Consider the following 25226-nt stretch of genomic DNA (forward strand, 5'->3'; position numbering starts at 1 on the left):
GTTGTTAATCTCTTACGAAAACATATCTTTAGGTATTTACTCATACAATGAGACCTCCCCCCCCCACCCCCCCCCCCCCACCCCCACCCCAAACAAAACAAAACAACTCTGAAGCGAAAGTAGATCAGTAGCATATCTTGAACGGAAATCTCCTAAGTGTTGGCTAGATTAACGTTAATCCGGTGTTTGACGGGATTCTATGAGGACGGGGATGTTTCGTGGTTTGAAGGTTATTTCAAACCAGTAGGGAAATTACACCAGTAAAAAAAGGTTAAAGTTTATTTTGTTTTACGACAGCACTAGAACACATCGATTAATTAATCATTGGCTATTGGATATCATACATTTGGTAATTCTGATACATAGTCTTTGAGAGAAAACCCGTATACATATTTAGAACAAGATATGTAGACATAGACATATATAGACACAGTGAGATATGTAGACATATACATATAGAGACACAGTGAGATATGTAGACACACACACACACACACACACACACACACACACACACACACACACACACACACACACACACACACAATGGGCCCAATGGCAGAGATCGATCCTAAATCGACCGTGCATCAGACGAGCTCTTTACCATCTGGTTACATAATCCTCTTCCCCCCAAACAGAAAGAAAGAAATGCTTTATTTAACGACGCACTCAACACATTTTATTTACGGTTATATGGCGTCAGACATATGGCTAAGGACCACACAGATTTGGAGAGGAAACCCGCTGTTGCCACATAGGCTACTCTTTTTACGACAGACAGCAAGGGATCTTTTATTTGCGCTTCCCACAGGCAGGATAGCACAAACCACGACCACCCCAAACAGAGACTAGCAGAGATAAACGAACATGTAGCAAACATGTAGCAAACAGACAGAACGAATGAAAATGAAACGAATCGAATGCGGACTATTAATATCTGGATACCGGCCTCGGTGGTGTCGTGGTTAAGCCATCGGACATAAGGAAGGTAGGTACTGGGTTCGCAGCCCGGTACTGGCTCCCACGCAGAGCGAGTTTTAACGACTCAGTGGGTAGGTGTAAGACCACCACCCCCTCTTCTCTCACTAACCACTAGCAAGTAACAATTAACCCACTCTCCTGGACAGTTGGGATGTGTGTGTGTTCCCAGAACAGCGTGCTTGAACCTTAATTGGATATTAGCACGACAATAAGTTGAAATGAAATGAAATATCTGGATTGCAAACTACAAGCCAATAAAGCAAAATACATAGCTAGAAGTGTCATTCAATATTCATTCATTCTTCCTTGCAAGGAGCAAGACGTCCGACGCCATATAGCCGTAAATAAAATGTGTTGATTAAAACCATGATCTATTTGATGTTAAACGTTTGATAATTATGACACCCTGTCTTCAAGGAAACCCGCTAAAGTTTTCAATAGCAGCATATCTTTTGAGTCTACTTTTGAGTCTACTTCCCGAAAGACAAAATAGTACATACCACGGGTTTGTTTTGTTTGGATATGGCAGTGGTCAGAAATAAACGAAATGTTAAATCTAAATGGATGAATGGATGAACAGACGAATGGACGACCACGGCATTGAATATACCAGTTGTAGGGCACTGGTTAAAAAGTAGGTCAAATCTAATAAACATAAGGGCGGGATTTGGTTCAGTTAGCAAAACGCTCGAATAAAGTGCTTAGGTCATGGGATCGAACCCAGTCGACAGACCCATTGAGCTTTTTTCCGTCCAAACCTGTGCTCCAAGGAAGGAAATGTATTTTATTTAACGACGCACTCAACACATTTTATTTACGGTTATATGGCGTCAGACATATGGTTACGGACCACACAGATATTGAAAGAGAAAACCCGCTTTTGCACTTCATGGGCTACTCTTTTCGATCAGCAGTAAGAGATCTTTTATATGCACCATCCCAACAGACAGGGTAGTACATACCACGGCCTTTGATATGCCAGTCGTGGTGCACTGGCTGGAACGAGAAATAGCCCAATGGGCCAACCTATGCTCCACGACTTGTACATCAAAGGCCGTGGTATATCCTTTGTGTGGAAAAGTTCACATGTATATAACAAAGAAAGAAAGAAATGTTTTATTTAACGACGCACTCAACACATTTTATTTACGGTTATATGGTGTCAGACATATGGTTAAGGACCACACAGATTTTGAGAGGAAACCCGCTGTCGCCACTACATTGGCTACTCTTCCGATTAGCAACGAGGGATCTTTTATTTGCGCTTCCCACAGGCAGGATAGCACAAACCATGGCCTTTGTTGAACCAGTTATGGATCACTGGTCGGTGCAAGTGGTTTACACCTACCCATTCAGCCTTGCGGAGCACTCACTCAGGGTTTGGAGTCGGTATCTGGATTAAAAATCCCATGCCTCGACTGGGATCCGAACCCAGTACCTACCAGCCTGTAGACTGATGGCCTAACCACGACGCCACCGAGGCCGGTACGTGTATATAAGATGCCTGCCTGCTAATTGGAATATGTAGAGGGTTCCTCTGAAGACTATACGTCAGATTTACCAAATATATGACATTCAATAGCCATTGATTAAGTAATCAAGTTCTCTAGGATCGATCCCCGTCGTGGGCCCATTCGGCTATTTCTCGTTCTAGCCAATACACCACAACTGGTATATCAAAGGCCGTGGTATGTGATATCCCGTTTATGCGATGATGCATATAAAAAAAACCTTGTTATTAATGGAAAAATGTAGCCGGTTTCCTCTCTAAGAATAAATGTCCAACTTATCAAATGTCTAAAATCCAATAGTCGATGATTAATAAATCAATGTACTCTAGTGGTGTCGTTAAACAAAAAAACCCCCACCTTTTAACTTTAATCAATGTCGAGTGGTGTCGTTATACAAAACAAACTTTAGATTTTTAATAAAATAAAATAATGGATAAACTGACGAATGGACGACCACAGCCTTTTATAATATACCAGCCATGTGACGCTGGTTGAAAATAAAAGAAAGATAAATTCTATAATAATTAATGAACGGACGAACAGACGGACGTATGACGGATCTGTATAAGACGGGACATTTCTCATTGAATGCCGGGCCAGTTTGGCCGTCTCCAATTGAGTGTTGATATCTTTTAGCAGGTCTCGGTATCACAATCTTGTTGGGCGGCTACCTCGATACGCAATAATGTCCTCACAGAGGTCCACTATCAGTGTACACTTCCTCTCCCCCGACTTACTCACACACCGGCCAGATACCACACGTCTATACAATTGATACAAGTTTTAGACTGCCGCCATGGACTGCACATTCGAGAGACTGGCCTCACGGGCTCTTTTGCATGGCACGTAGTGCTACCCACGCGACTAAGCGATCCGTGGAATGGTGATCAGTTAGTTCCTAGGTTTGTCTCATTCCGGTGATTGACGTCTGAATTGTGCTGTTAAATTGATTCAAGTGGTTTTATTACAAGTGATCTTTAATTGGCGATGGACGGCCACGGGACGTTCTACTCCCAACCCGTGTACCAGAGAGAGACCTACTCTTCTGGCCCTGGCGATGGGTCCTTCCCCACCCTCCACCAAGCCCCACCCGCGTGTATCTATGCCTGTACTACGTCTGACCAGAGTGGATACGGTGGGCAGACGATGGCCGTCGTCGAACAGTCCTTGCTGCAGACGGAATCTCCAAACAGCCTGAGTCATCAGATGTCGCCCCCATCGCACGGCCCGACCCACGGGCAGTTGGCCTCGCCCGTCCCGGCGCACGTTCAGAAGACCCCCGTGACGATAAACTCGACTCTAGCCTCTCCGATATCACCTCAGATTCAGCCACCCCCAGCTCATTCCCAGTCGATGACCCACGGGCAGAGACAAGGGTGTCTGTCCCCCACAGGCAGCAACAGTCAGTCGGGGTCTCCCACCAGTCTTCAGTTTCCTTGGATGAAGACAACCAAGTCTCACGCACATCAGTGGAAGGCGCAGTGGCCAGGTAAGTCATGATCTTTTAAAACGTTATCGAAGGTTTTGGTTCATGCCATACAAAGGTTATTGTATACTGGATCATAATTCACTCATTCAAAACACTTTTACTGTACAAAAGCGTCAAAATTCCTTAAAGCTTTAAAATTATTGAAGATTTTTATTTTATTTCATACAAAGGTTGTTCAACTTGTTGTACATTTAAACATAACTCTAAAAGACTTAATCATTGTACTATTCAAAACCGTATTACTGTATAATAGAGTAGCGACTCCTTAAAGCTTTAAAATTACTGAAGTTTGTTTTTTAATTTCAAAGTTAATGCATATAGGATTATAAAATATTATCTAAAATATTGATTAAGTATCATATTCAAAACCGAATTACTGTACGAGATAGTTGAAATTCTTGAAACAAATTAAACAATATTTTAGATACACAAAGGTTATTATATTTTCATATATAAATCTAAAATACATTGATTATCATTTTCAAAAGCATACCATTGTGTGATTTACTCCACGAAACATAACCCAGTCAGAGGGAAGCCGTGACGATATGAAACATACTTGGAAATCAAAGCTGAGAAACCCAAACTTTTCCGTGTCTACTGTTATAGCATACGAATAAGAATTAATTAAGATACTATTTAGAGACAGCGATAGGAGGCTTGTATACCTTCTGATTTTCAGTATCCGTCTGGCCCAACTCTGAAGAAAGTTCAAATAATCACGAATCAAGAAAGACATATCCTTATGATGAAGACACAACAGGTGTCATCACCTTCCAAGTCCCTTCACCACAAGCGCATGTTGGCTCCAACGCTTACAACTCGAATATGTGATAACTTCCACACAGCTCTGGTTATATGTGAGCCTAGTAAATACAGAATTTACTTAATTACCTTTACCCACAAGGAGAACCCATTTATCTCGGCCAAGGCTCACCCATCTTCATTAAAAACTAATTATGACGCGTGCAGTGGAGATTGATACCTGTGGACCGAGTGGTTTCCCGGGTCCGATCAACCACACGGAAATATATACACAGAGCGAACCTCCGTACAGTGAAAAAAACATCACATCTTGTTTAGTTGTGAAAATATACCACAGTGTTGTTATAATTATTAAAAATATTTATTTGTTGAAGATGAATAGCGTGGTATGTAAATGAAACATTTACAAATATCACAATCTAAATTGCAATAGATTTTATGGACATAAACAGTATTAAAATGTTGTTAAAATTATTTAAAATGTTTATTTGTTGAAGATGAATAGTGTGTCTTGTACATGAACCATTTACAAATATCAAACATAAATTGCAAAATATTTTACGGACAAAAAATAAATAATGAAAGTATAATTATTTTCAGTATGACATTTAAAAGTTCATTTAAACTAATAAAACGGTTACTATATAGTTTTGTTTCTTTTAAATACGCAATAGTACATGTATTTACTATTACTAGTATTATTATTACATTAACGATATTTTAAACTTTATGCAATACATTTTGAAATTTCATTGTCGTTTTGTGTTTTATCTGAGAACCGTGGCATCTGTTCAAGACCTGTTTCCCTTGAGTGAAACTGTAACTAGACTGCGTACCATTCACACAATGTACTCGGTACTTTATCTGAGAACCGTGGCATCTGTTCAAGACCTATTTCCCTTAAGTGAAATTGTAACTACACTGCGTACCATTCTCACAATGTACTCGGTACTTTATCTGAGAACCGTGGCATCTGTTCAAGACCTGTTTCCCTTGAGTGAAACTGTAACTAGACTGCGTACCATTCACACAATGTACTCGGTACTTTATCTGAGAACCGTGGCATCTGTTCAAGACCTGTTTCCCTTGAGTGAAATTGTAACTACACTGCGTACCATTCACACAATGTACTCGGTACTTTATCTGAGAACCGTGGCATCTGTTCAAGACCTGTTTCCCTTGAGTGAAACTGTAACTAGACTGCGTACCATTCACACAATGTACTCGGTACTTTATCTGAGAACCGTGGCATCTGTTCAAGACCTGTTTCCCTTGAGTGAAATTGTAACTACACTGCGTACCATTCACACAATGTACTCGGTACTTTATCTGAGAACCGTGGCATCTGTTCAAGACCTGTTTCCCTTGAGTGAAACTATAACTACACTGCGTACCATTCACACAATGTACTCGGTACTTTATCTGAGAACCGTGGCATCTGTTCAAGACCTGTTTCCCTTGAGTGAAATTGTAACTACACTGCGTACCATTCTCACAATGTACTCGGTACTTTATCTGAGAACCGTGGCATCTGTTCAAGACCTGTTTCCCTTGAGTGAAACTGTAACTACACTGCGTACCATTCACACAATGTACTCGGTACTTTATCTGAGAACCGTGGCATCTGTTCAAGACCTGTTTCCCTTGAGTGAAATTGTAACTACACTGCGTACCATTCTCACAATGTACTCGGTACTTTATCTGAGAACCGTGGTATCTGTTCAAGACCTGTTTCCCTTGAGTGAAACTGTAACTACACTGCGTACCATTCTCACAATGTACTCGGTACTTTATCTGAGAACCGTGGCATCTGTTCAAGACCTGTTTCCCTTGAGTGAAACTGTAACTAGACTGCGTACCATTCACACAATGTACTCGGTACTTTATTTGAGAACCGTGGCATCTGTTCAAGACCTGTTTCCCTTGAGTGAAACTGTAACTAGACTGTGTACCATTCACACAATGTACTCGGTACTTTAAAGTAGATGTATAATACAATTAAACCAGGAAAGTTTGTTTTGTTTAACGACACCACTAGAGCACATTGATTTATTAATCATCGGCTATTAGATGTCAAACATTTGGTAATTTTGACATAATAGTCTTAGAAAGGAAACCCGCTACATTTTTCCATCAGTAGTAAAGGATCTTTTATATGCACCATCCCATAGACAGGATAGTACATACCACGGCCTTTGATATACCAGTCGTGGTGCACTGGCTAGAGCAAGAAATAGCACAATGGGCCCACCGATGGGGATCGATCCCAAACCGACCACGCTTCAGGCGGATGGTTTACCACTGGGCTACGTCCCACCCCATTAAACCAAGAGAAAAATGTGTTTAGAAACAAATGCTGCGCTAGTAACACGTTCTATTTGTTAACAATTCCCCAATCCAAATAATGTATTTTTTGAAATAACCAAGACCAACTTAGTTTAACAACAGTTTATGAAATAATTTACATGTAACTTTACAAATATACAGTGTACTTGTTTACAAAATATGAGGTACATACCTATATTAAGTTTTGATTCAAGTATTACATTATTTCAAATAGTCTTATAAATTACCGTGAATATCCAGGTATATAAAATATATTGGTTATTTAATATAAATGTGTTTATGCGTTTGGGTAAAATATAAAAGAAAAAAATAGATGAATATTAAGTAAATTTGGAATTTTGCCAAACTTAGTATAAACATAAATGGTGTAATACTCAGAGAGAAAATAACATCTGTCACTTATGTATATTGATGTTGGTGTTTCATTATTTTGAACTGTAAATTTTACTGCTGAAAAAAAGAGAGTATTTACATAATTACTGTAAAAATAAACGAAATACAGTTACTTTTTATCATTTATTTACAACCACACAGCTGATTTCTTAATAAATTATGCAAATCTTTATACATAAATAACATGACCAGTACCGTTACAACAACAACTAAAAGAAAAAAAAAGGGGGAAAAAAGAAGAAAAAAAAAAAAAAAAAAAAAAAGAAAGAAAGAAAGAAAAAAAGAAAAGAAAGAAAGAAAGAAAGAAAGGAGTAACTAACTTTCATATGTTCTCCATGCTTCTCTCTGTATAGTCTTTAGACAATAAAAATTATTCTTGTCTTATCTTGTTTTGTAACAACCAGTGCTGGCTTGGTGACTTAATTAAGCGACCACCAAGCGGACAAGTTATCTGAATCTCCGCCTTTACCGGGAGGAATTTAACATACAGAAGGCGGTTGGCAAGTTATTGACAAATATCAACCTTTATTAATTTTTCAGTTTAATTAAATTTTTTGCTCGGAACAAGCCGATCTGCTATATTGGATTTTGTGTTGATCTGGCATTATGTTATGAGTTTTTTTTTGCGAAAAGCAAACCTGGACAACCAATGTTCATGAATGTTTTAATTGTTCATGATGCGCCGTACACGTACCCATGGTCCCATAGTACTAAAAAGGAGAGGAAAAGAAAGGAATGTCCGTTTAACATCTCGGCACATTTTAAACTACGGCTATTTATTGTCTTGCAATAAGTTTTTTTTCCCCGACACTTTGTTGAGAGAAAGGGGGAAAACCAGCTACAGCCATTTAGGCTGCTCAAACCAATAAGCAGCCAGGATCTTTTACATGCACTTTCCAATAGGTAGGACAGTCCATACCATGGTCTTTGACATACCAGTTATGGAGCACGGGCTGGTATGGAAAAAAACCCGCTGATTGTATCGATAGCAATCGTTCCTGCGACCCAGGCAAAATAGTAGTTGATTCCATGAATCTCTGTCTAGTGCCTCACGACTTGCATAAGTCATGGTATGTGCTATCCTGTCTGTGGGATGGTGCATATAAAAGATCCCTTGCTACTAATGAAAACAATTTAGCGGGTTTTCTCTCTATGACTGTGTCAAAAATGACCATATGTTCGACATCCAATAGCCGATGATTAATAAATCAATGTGCTCTAGTGGTGTCGTTAAATAAAACAAACATAAGATATCATTTTACTCTCGAATTCGGGAAAAATCTATAGAGATAATCAGACACAATATGCTAAACTGAGGTGTTTTAACCATATATTTTCATCATTCTACCCGCAAAATTGTAATTTATGTAAAAATACGTAGTGATTCATTTGCAACCCAATATAGCTGGGGCGAGGCGTACCCTTGTGGTAAAGCGCTCGCTTGATGTGCGGTCGGTTTGGGATCGATCCCCGTCAGTGGGCCCATTGCGCTATTTCTCGCTCCAGCTAGTGCACCACGACTGGTACATCAAAGGCCGTGATATGTGCTATCCTGTCTATGGGATGGTGCATATAAAAGATCCCTTGCTGCTAATCGAAAATTAGCCCATGAAGTGGTTTCCTTCCTCAATATCTGTGTGGTTCTTAACCATATGTCCGACGTCATATAGCCGTAAATAAAATGTGTCGAGTGCGTCGATAAAACATTTCCTTCCTTACCTATATAGCTGTTTGGCAGTAATACTAATAAGAAAAAAAACGCGTTGTTATCCAGATTCTGGCATTTTCGTTTAATTAGGGCAAAAGCTAGCCTGCCCCCTACAAAAATGAGAGCCCGTACGCCTATGCCTATGACAGGTTAGATAATACATTAGAATACAAGCTAAAATAATTAACAATCAAATTTCATTTCAACTTATTTTCGTGCTTATATCCAATTAAGATTCAAGTACGCTGTTCTGGGCACACACCTCAGCTATCTGGGATGTCTGTCCAGGACTGTGGGTTAGTTGTTAGATGGTTAGTGGTCAGTAAGAGAGAAGAGGGTGTAGTGGCCTTACACCTACCCATTGAGCCCTTAAGAGCTCGCTCTGGGTAGGAACCGGTACCGATACCGGGCTGCGATGGCTTAACCACAGCGCCACCGAAACCGATTAACAATCAAATGCGGCATTGTCAGACACAGATTTGTGTTTAAGAGACTTTCTAATTCTTTCCACCCCCAGTGACGTGTAGTAAATCCCTCTTCATCTACAGAAGAGTTCCAACAAACTGTGTTTGTGACAGGCTGGTAACGCACGATTAGATGAGGATTACCGTGAACGACCGCAAACTCCAATGTCTTCTTCCCACCTATACGCGTCAAGGACATGCATCATGTCTGAAGAGGGCTCTGCACTAAATACTTATACAGTTTGTAGATACGGGACTCAGTTCGTGTGAAACTGTAGCCATGTGTGTCAGTGAAGGGTACCCGAGAAATTGTTACTGATAGCGAAACACTACTTTAGTTAAGAAGAAATTTGTAGTAGTTCACCTCATTCACAATATTCTAAATATGCCACAGTGATAGACTGTACACCACCAGGCGCAGATTCAAGGGGTGAGTGTTGGAGGTAATATCCCTTTCCCGAACTTCAGAGTATCCCCAAAATGCAACTGTGTATAACAGATAAAATGGATTTATGGCCTTTTAGACTAGTATAGGAGATGCAATATTTGAGTAGAGAGGGATTTTCTGAGTCAGACTGGCTATATATAATGCATGTTAGTATAATTTTGGATTACTGTCAAAACCATTTGTTAAAAGTTGCACTCCTTTTCGTAGATAATTCCTGCATCCGTCCCTCATATGTATGGATACAGCTGCTAGATGCAACTTTCAATCAACATACATACCTAACCATTAAAGTAATTTTTAACCCCCCCAAAAAGACATATAAAAAGAAAACAAAAGAACAAAAACCGTGTGGTATAACGGGAAGTGTTTTTGACGGCCCTAGTTCCACACTAAAATTGTCGTCCTACTTTTATTTTATTTTATTTTAATAGTATCCCAATCGTGTCAAATACTATAAACATCAGAATGGCTAAAATTTATTGGCGGGTCTAGAGGGGAGCACAGGGGTCCCATGACACCCCTTCTGCTCGTTTTAAGTGCCCCTTTTAATGACCTATTAAAAAAACCCCACCTAATTTTATCATCCATAATACAAAACACTAAATTGCCCCGAAAACGCCTCTATCGCATCGTTATTTGAACAATTTGTGGAGATCAAACAATTTGTGGGGAGCATACCCTGAACTCCCCTACGGATCTCATACCTTATGAGAGCTCGGTTCATTTGCTTTCGACAAACTTAAAGTTACCCATTTATGAATTCTGTTACCCCCATCCGTTTTCCAAAATCGTGGATGCGTCTCTGGAATTTCGTGGACTATAATATTATATTATATTATATTATATTATATTATATTATATTTTAAACAAGAACACTTACATTATCGTCATTTTAATAATATTTTATCCAAAAAGATGTTACAATTGCTTCAAAATCAGTCCATTGGTAAAGCGCTCTAGGATCGATACCCGTCGGTGGTCCCATTGGGCTATTACTCGTTCCAGCCAGTGCACCACGACTGGTATAGCAAAGGCTGTGGTATGTGCTATCCTATCTGTGGGATGGTGCATATAAAAGATCCCTTTCTACTAATCAAAACATGTACCGGGTTTCCTCTCTAAGACTATATGTCAAAATTGTTAAATATTTGACATCCAATAGCTGATGAATAATACATTAACGTACTCTAGCGGTGTCGCTAAACAAAACAAACTTTAACTTTTGCTACGAAATCACGACAGGTCCTTTAAACGTATATGTATGTGGAAAACACTATAAAACCGAGTTGCACTCGCTCACTGACCGAGTCTGCAGCATGTGTAATGTTATCTATCCCGTTGAACGATATCTCACGAGGGGGTATGCCGTTAAGATATGCCATCAAAACGTAATCCTATTTAATACAATATCAATATCGGAGCCTCAGTATTTTTATTTCAGTATAATTACCTGGCTACAAAACACTCGGCGCTGCAGTGCCACCGTTACAGGTTCAAGTATTTTGAAGTCGGCTTCCGTCATTATAAAAATATCGCTACTCCCAAGTCGAATAAATCATCAGTTTTTAATTTAAAACAACCGAACTAAGTGAACTCTATTCTTATTCCGATATATGACATAATGTTTACTATATAATCAATACATTTTAAAATAAATAATGAAAGTACACAACGATGCCTATAAATACACTAAAAAGTGTAAATACACGGACGTACTTATAGAAAATACTACATGACTGGCCGTAATGCTAGATTCCGACTACCAACTGCCAGCAGAAAGTTAGCTAACTTTCTGCTGTCACGACTTTTACTACTGGTAGTACTAAACCAAATAACTTCCGGCTGGGTCAAAGTTCGAGGTGCACCCAACTTTTGATAGAGAAGTGAACACCACAAGTCCTGTGATTGGTTATAAATGTGAGTGTGTTGATAAAAAATAATAGTTTCATCTGGGTAAAAAAATATGCAATTTTATTTCATCTAGTACCAATGTGTCAAGTAGCCTTGTGCTTGAAACATGTATGGGGTACCTATAAAAAAAAGTACTCGAATTTTGTGCGGAACTAGGGTAGTCATAGACGCTACCCGTTATCTCAGAAACGAGCAGCTTGACCCCCAATTTTTTCTAATTCACTTTAAGTGTGATTGGTGGTAGTATTTATATCCGTGGCGTTTATGTCGGTTGATACGTTGCAGGTAGGAGTTTTAGCCACATATGTTACTATTGTCGTCTATGGGATTTGATTTGGTAGTATACACCCTATACTGTCCATTTGGTAGTCTGGGCGCTCTTACTACTTGATTCCCGTCGTATAAACCATTAGTTGTTAATCTAAGCGGTGCCGTCGTAAGCTGGGAGTCGAGAGTTGGGGAAATTACAACGCAACCGTCAAGTTGGCCAACTTTCTGCTGGCAGTTGGTAGTCTGAGTCTAGCATTAGATATCATTTATCTTACGAGTTGTTCAAAACGTATCAAACGAGCGAGAGCGAGCTGGATCCGTTTTTAAACAACGAGTTGTAAGATAAATGATATCTAGCAGACATGAATATAGTATTCTATTTCTTGCATATCCTAAAATACTAGGTTTAAAATAAAGTTAAACGTCATTTCCAACTAATGCGCTTGCATTTAAAGGGACAGACCTTAGTTTCAGTCCATGAAAATTAACACTAAGCTTGTTTAATCTACACACCTGTAACCCATTTGGATAAAGTTACAATAGAGCGAAACATGAGTCTGTGGCTTTGAAATGTTGAAACAGTCTCTAAAATATACTAAAACTCGACTCTATAATTGTTACATCTCAGACGCACATGCGTTTTTAAAAATATTAAAAATGTATTTTGTGATATTAAAAACACCAGGATGACCAAAAAACCCTCGAATGTACGGAAATTGATAATCTAAATAATAAAATCAAAGTAAAGTATGATTTCAGTTATCAAAAACGGCTCTAATAGTAAAAAATATGCCATAGTGTTTAAAAATTAGGGTATGTCCCTTAAACTTATGCGTTACAGAGCAGTCAGTTTCAGGTTAACTTACACGTCACAAGACAGTTAATTTTGATTATACTTATTTTATTGGACTGCATGACTGTGAAGACTGGGTCATTAATAGGAGCAGCCAACTGAATGTCTTTAAATTGCCGTACGATATCATAAATTTAAAAAAAAGATGACTATAGGTAGTACTAAACCAAATAACTTCCGGCTGGGTCAAAGTTCGACTTGCACAACACAACAAGTCCGGTGATAAATGTGAGTGTATTGGTTGTAAAAAAAAAAAGTTTCATCCGGGCAAAATATTTATGCAATTTTATTTCATCAAGTAGCCTTGTGCTTGAAACATGTATGGTGTACCTTGTTCCAAAAAAGCACTTAAATTTTGTGTGGTACTAGGGTAGTCATGGACGCTACCAGGTATCTCTGAAATGAGCAGCTTGACACCCAGTTTTTTCCGATTCACTTTATGGTTGAGGGGTGGTAGTATTTACATCCGTGGTTTTTATGTCAATTGATAAGCTCCTGGTAGGTGTTTTACCCACACATGTTACTATTGTCCTCTATGGCATTTCATTTAGTAGTATACACCCTGTACAGTATTTCTGTCTGTAACTTTGTTGAATGTACTTGATCGTCTTACAACACTGTTCAGTATTTTTGTCTATAGCTTAGTTTGCTAAATGTACTTGACCCTCTTACAACACTGTACAATATTTCTGTCTATAACTTAATGTTCTTAATTGTACTTCATCATCTTACAACATTGTACAGTATTTCCGTCTATAACCTAGTTTCTTAAATATACTTAATTCTCTTACAAAACTGTACAGTATTTCTGTCAATAACTTAGTTTTTTAAATGTACTTGATCCTCTTACAGAACTGTACAGCATTTCTGTCTATATCTAAGTTTGTCAAATGTACTTGATCCTTTTATAACACTGTACAGTATTTCTGTCCATAACTTAGTTTGTTAAATGTACTTGATCTTTTGACAACACTGTACAGTATTTCTGTCTATGACTAACAACACTGTACAGCATTTCTGTCTATAACACTTAGTTTCTTAAATGTAGTTGAGCTTCTTTCAGCAATGACTATACAGTACAGTATTTCTGTCGATAACTTAGTTTCTTGCTTGAAGTAAAAATTCAATAGTACAACTCGGACATCTACGTAAGTTCGTACATTTTAACATCATCGTTTTATGAAATATATGTATCGGATGTATCGAGATACAGCTGCCTTAAATCGATGCATCGAATATATCGATAAAAATACTGTATCGTCCTATCGTTACAGCTCTACTATCGGGTTGTTTTTAATCATTCGTAATATAACAGAACAGAACAGAACTTTATTCAACTCAGATCACCAAACGGTGATACATGGAGGTAGTTTACAAACATATTATACAGACGGCTGCAGTAAACGCTTGACACACACACACACACACACACACACACACACACACACACACACACATATATATATCTATTGACACACACACACATATGATATACACATAATACACAATAGGTATAATAATATAACATTGTTATAAGCAGTAGTATACTTTAGATATTAACCATTACGTATTGTCTATAATTATGCTGTATAGATAGTTTTGAGAACAGAGTTAATCACATTTAGGAACATACATAATTTCTTTGTCGTTGATAGCTTTTTCGAATTAAATAATTGACAGAATTTATAAGTATTGGGTCTGTCATAATAATATATTTTTTTAGATATATTAATCTTTCATTTGAGAAATATGTTCATTAAAATAAATAATGATATTCATCACCTAAAGTGATGTTACAGAGAGGACATTTTCGTTCTTGTCTATCGATGTTTTACAATCGGCCAATTTCAATTGGTAGATAGTGATTACAAGTCCTGAATCGGCAATATATTGTTCGCAGTTTTCCAGGTAAATATAGAAGATAATTTTCGCATGAAAGAGTCGATTTGAAAATTGTGTATGTGGAACATTTCGGATATGAATTTAAGTTATCATTCCAAGCCTGTCTATACTGATCTTGTAGTCTTTGACTTACAATATCAGTGAATGCTTTCTTACTTGTAATATTTTGATTTAACCAATAATTCCCCAAGCCTAACATGTTTAGGGTATATTGTATCTTAATTAACCATTTAAATCTATATCCATGATTAATAGTTTCACATATCATGATTCTGTATAATATTGCTGATATTTTAGAGGCTTTTCCAGTCATCTAGGGGCAAAACTCCCAATTCACCATAAATCGTAGGGAGTGGGGTACTCTTTCTAAGTCTCAGTATGTCTCTTAAGAAATTTAATTGAATTTGTTCAATATTTTGGCTATTACCAAATCCACAGATTTCTGAGGAATACAGGAGAATTGGGACAATAGTACTATCCAAAATGCACAACTGGCAATCTATAGGTATATTTACATTTCTAATTCTAATGTTTAGTAACGTCACTGCATTTTTAGCCTGCTCTATAAGAGTTTATAATATAACAACTGAAGTAACTGTTTTGCTGTTAGAAATTGGTTGTTGCGATTAGCATATTAAGATTAGCGAGATAACAACAAACAAGTCATTTTCTTCATACCTCACTACAGCGAATGTTAAGTGACATGGAAAAAAAGTATCTTGGATCACCTTTGATTTTAGCAGGTGCACACCTCGGTTAAAACTCGTTTTGTATCTGTCACAGACAAAACAGGTGTAACATTTTGGAATTCCCCATTTGATCTTAGCCATTGTTTATTTTAATGCACATTATCCCCACAAGAATTTTCATAACATCATAGTTTCGTATCTATCCACACGTGTAGCACTTCTTATGTATGTCTGTGGTTTCCTAGCAACCACCCGTTCCAGGACTCGTCGGGGGTCAGAGGTCAGGCAGGGTTGAGTCGAGTCTATCTAGAGGCTAGCTCGTCGATTATACGATTTTAGAATATGCAACTGAGAAGTTTGTGCAACGATTATGAATGCATCATTCGTTTTTGTTTAAATTGTATTCCAAGTTGTCGTGTCACAACTGGTGATGCCGATTCTTGGTGTAATCAACAAATGTTTAATTAATGTCTCCATCAGGATATGAATATAAAATATATTAATTTGTTACTCTGGTTAATTAATTGGTCGATCCATTCATCGACCCATTTAAACCCATGCATCCATCCATTCGTCCATCCATCCATCCATCCATCATTTCTCATTCATTTGTCCGTCCATCCATCTAACCACCCATCCGTCTAAGCACCATCCACTTATCCTTCCATCCATCCATCCATCCATCCATCCATCCATCCATCCATCCATCTATCCATTCGTCCATCCATCCATCCATCATTTCTCATTCATTTGTCCGTCCATCCATCTAACCACCCATCCGTCTAAGCACCATCCACTTATCCTTCCATCCAACCATCCATCCATCCATACATCCATCCATCCGTCCATCCATCCATCCAATCGTCCATCCATCCATCCATCATTTCTCATTCATTTGTCCGTCCATCCATTTAACCACCCATCCGTCTAAGCACCATCCACTTATCCTTCCACCCAATCATCCATCCTTCCATCCATCCAACCATCCATCCATCCATCCATCCATTCGTCCATCCATCCATCCATCCATCCATCATTTCTCATTCATTTGTCCGTCCATCCATCCAACCACGCATCCGTCTAAGCACCATCCACTTATCCTTCCATCCATCCATCGATCCATCCATCCATCGATCCATATTTCCCATCCACCCATCCATCCAACCAACACCCACCCTTCCATCCATCCATCCATCAACAATAAATCAATCAGTCTTTGAATCAATAAATACTTCCTCATTCATTTGTCCGTCCATCCTCCCAACTATCCACCCGTCTATCCACTACCCACTCACCCATCCATCCATTAATCAACATATCCATCCATCACTTCACAAACTACTAACATGGACACATAGAGAGGTACATGTAGTAACTGATGACTGACATGCCATCTACTAATATTACTAGTTCATAGTAGCACAGTGTCCCCACGTCTAACTTTGGAACTGAAGTAGTCATTACAGACTAAAAGTCTGTGCAGTACACACGGTGGCCTATTACAGATAACAAAACACCAAATAGCATCTGACCAATCCTACGATGCGTGGTCGGTCTGAGATCGATTACCATTGGTGTGCCCATTGGGCTATTTCTCGTTCCAGCCAGTGCACTGGTATATCAAAGGCCATGGTATGTACTACCCTGTCTGTGGGATGGTGCATATAAAAGATCCCTTGCTGCTAATTTTCATTAAGGGTGAAGGGTTGTAGTATTTATATAGATATACGGAATGGATGAATTTTTAACTACACCCCAACACGATAAATACATCGGCTATTAGGTGTGAAACTATGGTAAATGCACAAATAATGGGATGATATAGATATAAAGTGTATGTGTTGGTTGAAAAGTTACAGGTACAGGTTTTTGCCATATATATGTATATTATGTTACTATTGTCGTGCATGTGAGTTGAATTGGTGGTGTACACCCAATACAGAAGCCCTGACAGCGACGAGTACTAAGACTAGGAGAATAACGCCAGGTACAAAACCCTTTTGTTGAGCTGACAGGTGCGTTAGACTTTTACCTGGATACCTGATAAAGCCGGGAGTCCGGCTCGAGATTACGGATTTCTTAGAATTAAACACAAGTGGTCGAGATGATCACATAGTGCAGTGGTATTAAATGCCGGGATTGGGAGATACTACGTTGTATGTAAATAAATAAAATAATATAAAATAAAATAGAATAGAATAAAATAGAATAAAATAAAATAGAATAAAATAAAATAGAATAAAATAGAATAAAATAGAATAAAATAAAATAAAATAATATAAAACTAAATAAAACTAAATAAAATAAAATAAAATAAAGAGATAAATTAACAACTAAATACATAAATAAATAATTAATTAAAACAACAAAACAACAAACGAAAGAACTAACAAATATATAACATATTTGTTAGTTGTATGCATTGAGCACCCATTTATATTTGATAAATAGGTGTTCAATGCATACAACTTACAAATATGTTGTATATTAGTACAAATCGAATTACACCATGGAATATGGAATCATGATTGAGTTCTTTTAATATTTTGTGTTAATTTCGGAAATCGTTTCGTTTAAACTATGTTCTTTTTTTTAATCAAAAATAAAATAATATAAATTCATTGTACCTTTTCTTTTGATCAACAGACATAATTTATACATAAAGACATATTTTACCAGTTAAATAATATACATTTTGTCAAAATGAATCACAGAAGTCAATAATACAAACGAGAAACCTATTTAATATGTTTTGAAATGTTGTCAGTAGTACTACATTTTGCACTGGAACAAATATGAGAAATGTAAGTTTGTAACAATTACGTTTGTAAACCGTTTAATATTATGCGTCCAGATTAGGACTAGAGAAATAGAGAATAAAACAAAAAATGGTAAAAGTTTTTTTCGGTCAAAAAGTTTCCTTTCAGCCACGAAATTATGAACTACTTCGAAAAGTTGACTATATTCTTGTAATGTTAAATTGGGATTACTAAATAATAATTAAGGTGTTAATAGTTAAATAATTTAACCAAGGTAACAAGGTCTGACGCTCTCTGTTTTAGAGAGGACAACATAGTAAAAACATTCTGAATCTTCAACACAATGGCCACAAGCACAACCCCCAACCCCCACCCATCCCACTTTCTGAAATTCAATAGCGGAAAATGTATGCAATGCAGAACATTAAAATATTGTGTAAAACCAATTTATCATATTATGCATTGATGCTAAATCTTTCATTGTGATATATATCTTACTTTTAAAATGGTGCATGATATAAAACAATTAATGTAAAAAAAGCTATGCCATTGAGAAGTTACGCAACAGCTAATGTGTGTACTAAAACATATGGTCGACTGGCACACCGTCGTCTTCTATCACACCCAGAAATATGTTTCATCTGGGATAAAGCGCTCTTCCTCACTTTATACCCGACAATCTTCATTTAAACTGATACAATTACTATATATTAATAACATAAAACGGTTAACAACATTGTGTAAATATTTACTAGCAGCAACAACTTATATTTATAATAGATCTACGTATTACTCTCCACAATGTACTGCACTGTATTATTATGTGATGAATATATAACTATATGGCGGATTATGGTTAATGTATAATATAATATTATTTGATAACCTATGGATAATGTGTTATGTGTATGTATAAATACGTTTTTCTTGTAAATTTTTTATCGTTATTATATATATGCCTATGAACTGTATGTTTACGGCGAATATATTATTATTATTACTTCTTCGAGGATGATCTTTCCCCCAACAGTTTGAGACTTCCCTTTTAGGGTCTTCCGACTGAAAGCCTATGGACTATTCAATATGGGGGTGGGTTTCCGAGAAAATCGACAGCAGTTCATGGTAAAATACCTTACAAAGGAAATCTCGAGATGTTGAGGACAAAAGTTACATACGAAGACGTAAAGAAGTGTTTTTCATATATGAGCTATGGAGTAAATTGTATATATATATATATATATATATATATTCCTCCTATGCCGTTATGCAACGGTCCGAGTGTAAATCAATTCTTGTCTTGTCTTGAATAGAAAATAGTGGGCCAATCGACCTTTTTTTCTAAAGTACGAACAGGACATGTTAAGTAAGTTCTCATTGGTATATAGCATATTTTAATATTACATTTTGTAGCATGAGCCATTTTAAAAGTAAGCCATGTATCAAAATGAAAATTTTGCTATCAACAGTATATAATCAAATAAAATTGTTTTGTGAAAAAGTTCAATGTTCTGCAGTGCATATTGTTGCCGCTATTCAAGTTCACAAAGTGGGACGTGTTTTTTTTTGGTTATGTTTCATTCACCCGATATATCATTATATATTATTATTATATTTAGTATTTTTGTATACATTTCACATTTATATATTTATTTATAAACATTGGATCTGTTATGTAATTTTTTTTATTAACTGTATGATTATGAATTAAAAAAAATTATGTCTCCATTATTATATGTCTCCCGTGTCGTTGTTCAGCGATTTGAAATGTTCCCCACCAACAGCCCCACAGATAGTGCGTAGAGCACCAAGCTCAATATTTTCAAACTGTTATGATAATTACAAAGTGCAATTATCCCAAATTATCTCATCATAATAAAACATTGGATGAATAAATGAATAATACTATTTTCTTTTAATTTTGGATCGTTATTATTCACCGACAAAAATGTGGCACGACTCATTCACCTTTAACGTAAAACTAACTGATAAATATATGTAAACGAAATGAATAACAAACACAATATTAAAATCTGTTTATGTATTTTTGTTAAAATTAACCTCCTGTTCGAGTTAAAGATTTCTGAAGTGTGCTAACATGCTTACAAATTGTAAATTATGTTTCTTCTAATATTGCTTGTCGATAAAAATACGTTCCATCAATAATGCATTGGACATAAAGGAGCTCATGTTTATAAGTATATTTGCACATACAATATTAGAATTTAGTTTTCAGAAATTAATTATTTCTCAAGTAACAACGAATATTTAACAATTGAGCATACTTAATAATATTTAATACGTGTAAGACGAAATTGCATAAAAATTAATTTATCCTTACCTGTGTTGAATGATTTTATTTAGAAGCACCTAGGCACCAATTAAGCCATTGTTAGAGCTCTATAAATAAACTGTAATGAAATGTTGGGGGAGTGTACAAACTGACAGTGACCACACAAACCAATTCAGTTCGCACACAATCAAAGTTTCGTCACACTGGAGACCAGTGATTACTCGATTTGATCAGCAGATTTAACCACCCAGATAACAGGGGACTCGTAGGAGTTTAATTACCTGTTCTTCGGGGCCGGTTTCAATGTCCACCTTTGACCACTGTCCACTACTGAGCAATAGCCACTGGTCAGTTAATAGCCGAGACGTGTGCGTGGAGGGGGCTCACCACGAGGGGCCATAAAGGGAAGCTGTTTAGCTAATGATCATTGACAAACATATGCCCATCCATTGAAATGCACTGACCCTTCTGGCTAAGGTGTCTGTTGGTCAAGACATAAGATGTCCGAGAGGACAGTAGTGTGTGTAGTTTCCAGTTACCCCAGGGGGTCCGCCATGGCCTTTTGCCCCAAGGTAGATGTTTCAGGAGCTAATTCGAGAGACGCGAGGAGAAAAGGGTGGATCATTACTTGTTGAAGGTCGCGCCATTTAACAAATTAATGCTATTGTCCAAACGGCTGTTCCGCCTTTATGAGCGACGTGTTGGGTGTCAGTTGGACGGAGTTCTTCGACAATGGTTCAGATGACGAAAACGCCAACCAATTCCTGTATGAATGATGTAACTGACTGAAAGCTTAATAATGGTGTATAAAATGTATGTATTGCTTATTTGAATTCATATTTTTATTTTATATTTATATGTTGTGTTTATTGCACACATGTTTATCATCCTAAATTGTTACGTAATTGTCAGCATGTATATACTGTAACTGACTAAACAACTGTTCGATTTCTGTATTTTGGTCTGTTTTGTGCCAAAACTGATTTTCATTCTGATTATTTTACTTTGTAGAAATAAAGTAGTCATTCAAGTACAACTATGTTCGAAAACATATTTTGTAAGGTAATAAATTAAATATTCCCCATTCTAACGTTACCAATGTATTTTGAACCTGTTAAAAACATTTATCACAAAAAACGCTGATAGTAAGTGAATTAGTATTCAATAGATATTTTGTCACAAATCAAAGAATAGAACACTGATCATGGTCATTTAGCTTTAAAAAACCCCCATAATATATTGCATGGTCTATGAATTAATGTTACTTAATAAACTGGCAATGGTGTTCATCTGACATTATGCTGAATCATAAAACCAAAAACCACACATTAAAAGTATCCACAATGTGAACCAAAACTAATAATAAACACAAATCCAACAGAAAACGACCCTACCAGTGACGCAGGTTAATTATGACAATGAAATAATTTTATTGTGGACAATGTTTAAAGTTTAATATACATAATTTGATCTTTCCAAGAAAAATATATTTGAACAAAACAATGCAGTTTGGCACTACCTCCCCTGCCTCCCCCAACCGAGTTTCGGGGCACGTCGAACTTCGAGCAGGAGTTGCGAACCACTAACACCCGTTTGGATTCGCGCCTGTGTATTTTAACCACGGTGCTATAAATATTCTTTGGTAGTTATGCCATACTTAAAGGGACATTCCTGAGTTTGCTGCATTTTTAAAGATGTTACCGACTAACAGAGACTTTTTAACGATTGTAATTACAGATCAAATATATTTTTCTGCATAAAATATTAGTGGCTGTATATTAAACGTGTTTCTGATCATTCTAATATTTGTACTAGGTTAACTTTCATATTAGTTCCTAAAATATATTTGATTCGTACGTACGAAATTATTTGAAGACAAAATCCAGTTTGGGCTTCTAACAAATATTAAAACGACCAGAAACACATTGAATATAGAGACACTGATATTCTAAACAAGAAAATATATTTAATATCTAAGTATAATCGTAGAAATATTTTATTAGTCTGAAACATCTTACAATGCAGCAAACTCAGGAATGTCCCTTTAACAACATGTACATTCTTATTTTTCCTTGCAGGGGCACATTTTCCTCTAGAAGACGAAAACAAGCGGACGAGAACGGCGTACACGAGGGGCCAGCTTCTGGAGCTGGAGAAGGAGTTCCACTTTAACAAATACATATCACGACCCAGGCGAATAGAACTGGCCGCCATGCTTAACCTCACGGAAAGACATATTAAAATTTGGTTTCAAAATCGCCGAATGAAATGGAAAAAGGACGAGGCAAAACGAAGGCCAGGACCACGGCCTTTGGAGAAAAGTAACCCAGAGAGTCCATCTGAAGTGGCTACAGAAAACGAAGAAAATATGAAAAGTTCGACCTCGCCAGCAGCTGAAGACAGAGTGTGCACGCCAAATAATACAAACTTCTGTGAAACAGGTCTCGAGAAACGAAACTCCAAGACATTCAAAACGGAAAATGGAATTTGCGTTCAAAGAGAAACTGACAAGTTCCATACCTAGCAGGAAATGCTATTTCAAATGACACTGCCATTGTTTAGTAAGAATAATATATAATATTGGAGGTATTCAGATTAACATATTAATATCAGACTGCAGTACAGAGCCCGTTTGGTCCCGATCAACGAGGACACAAAAATCCTAGTTGCTAGAATTAAAAATACACGTATCCTACTTTTAGGAAAAACTTTTTTTTCATTTTATTAGTGTCCACGTCATTGGAAGTTCATTCACTCGATGTGGAAATTCGTGTATTTATCAATGCCATGTATTTACGTTTAGCTGCTGGGCAAGTCCTGCGAACACTTTTAACAAAACCGTGAACTCTGGACGAGCATGAGAGTAGAATGCTTTTGCAAAGAACTTGGAAACTAAAGTTCAGACAAGGAGAGTTAGAAATAAATGATAACTTGCATCTTCTACACTATGCGTGTAGATTTTGTTTGTCTACTAAATAAAAAGAAATTGCCTGCTTTTAAATTATGAAACGGTAATTTATATTTTCTATCGCTAGCTCAGACAGAACAAAAAAAAACCCCCAGTAAATGTGACATTTCCCACAGTCAAACCACCTTGCAAACATAACGGAAAAAAAGAAGGAAATGTTTTATTTAACGACGCACTCAACACATTTTAATTACGGTTATATAGCGTCAGACATATGGTTTAGGACCACACAGATATAGAGAGGAAACCCGCTGTCGCCACTTTATGGCTGCTACTCTTTTCGATTAGCAGCAAGGGATCTTTTATATGCACCATCCCACAGACAGGATAACACATACCACGGCCTTTGATATACCAGTCGTGGTGCACTGGCTGGAGCGAGAAATAGCCCAATGGGCCGCTTTACCACTGGGCTACGTCCCGCCCCCGCCATCATAACGGTAATGACTGTTACATGATTAAAGGGACATTCCTGATTTTGCTGCATTGTAAGATGTTTCCGACTAATAAAATATTTCTACGATTAAACTTAAATATTAAATTTATTTTCTTGTTTAGAATACGAGTGTCTGTATATTCAATGTGCTTCCGGTCGTCTTAATATTTGTAAGAAGCCTAAACTGGATTTTGTCTTCAAATAATTTCGTACGTACGAAAAAATATATTTTAGGAAATAAATTGAAATTTAACCTAGTACAGATATTAGAATGATCAGAAACACGTTTAATATACAGCCACTAATATTTTATGCACAAAAATATATTTGATGTGTAATTACAATCGTTAAAAAGTCTCTGTTAGTCGATAACATCTTAAACACTGCAGTAAACTCAGGAATGTCCCTTTAAGCTAGAAGTCCACAGCTGCTACCGAACGAGTTAACGTCCATTACATAGACTCTCCAAAATCACTCGCAGAGTAGATATCTCACTTTAAATAAAATACAAATAAGCGACATTTACAAAAAGTTGTCACTGAATCATATATAGGATTCTCAGCAGAGGCGGATCCAGAGTGAAATCGAACAGGGGTCTCAAAGAAGCTATAAGCTGGCGGATGGGGAAGGGTGGTGACTAGTAATTTGCATTTGTCACAACAGGCATGGGCGGATGCAGGGATTGTTTAAAGGAGAGGGTGCAATGCTTAAACACGTACAATATTGAAAAGTGCATTAACATATATTATCTATATGATAATATTCCACAAAAATATCAAACTGACCAATTACATGTTCCCCACTAAAAATCAGTAAATACATTATAATCTGCTAAAGACTGAATGTTCTACTTCTAATTTGGGGGGATGGGGTGAGAAGGGGTCTTCTTGGATCTATGCATATATAAAGTTACCGGCCTCGGTGGCGTCGTGGTTACGCCATCGGACTACAGGCTGGTAGGTACAGGGTTCGCAGCCCGGTACCGGCTCCATGGGTAGGTGTAAGGCCACTACACCCTCTTCTCTCTCACTAACAACTAACCA

At 37.2% G+C, this 25226-nt stretch overlaps 1 protein-coding gene across 1 annotated transcript; it reads left to right on the forward strand.

Annotated features, from left to right (window-relative positions):
* Positions 1–3479: 3479 nt before the first annotated feature.
* LOC121374694 (pancreas/duodenum homeobox protein 1-like) lies at positions 3480–23303 on the forward strand. Its single transcript, XM_041501799.1, has 2 exons — positions 3480–3981; positions 22858–23303. The coding sequence occupies exons 1-2, from the start codon at positions 3480–3482 to the stop codon at positions 23301–23303; spliced, it is 948 nt and encodes a 315-aa protein (XP_041357733.1).
* The last annotated feature ends 1923 nt before the right edge of the window (positions 23304–25226 follow it).

Source organism: Gigantopelta aegis, chromosome 6 (assembly GCF_016097555.1).
Source record: "Gigantopelta aegis isolate Gae_Host chromosome 6, Gae_host_genome, whole genome shotgun sequence".
NCBI lineage: Eukaryota > Metazoa > Mollusca > Gastropoda > Neomphalida > Peltospiridae > Gigantopelta > Gigantopelta aegis.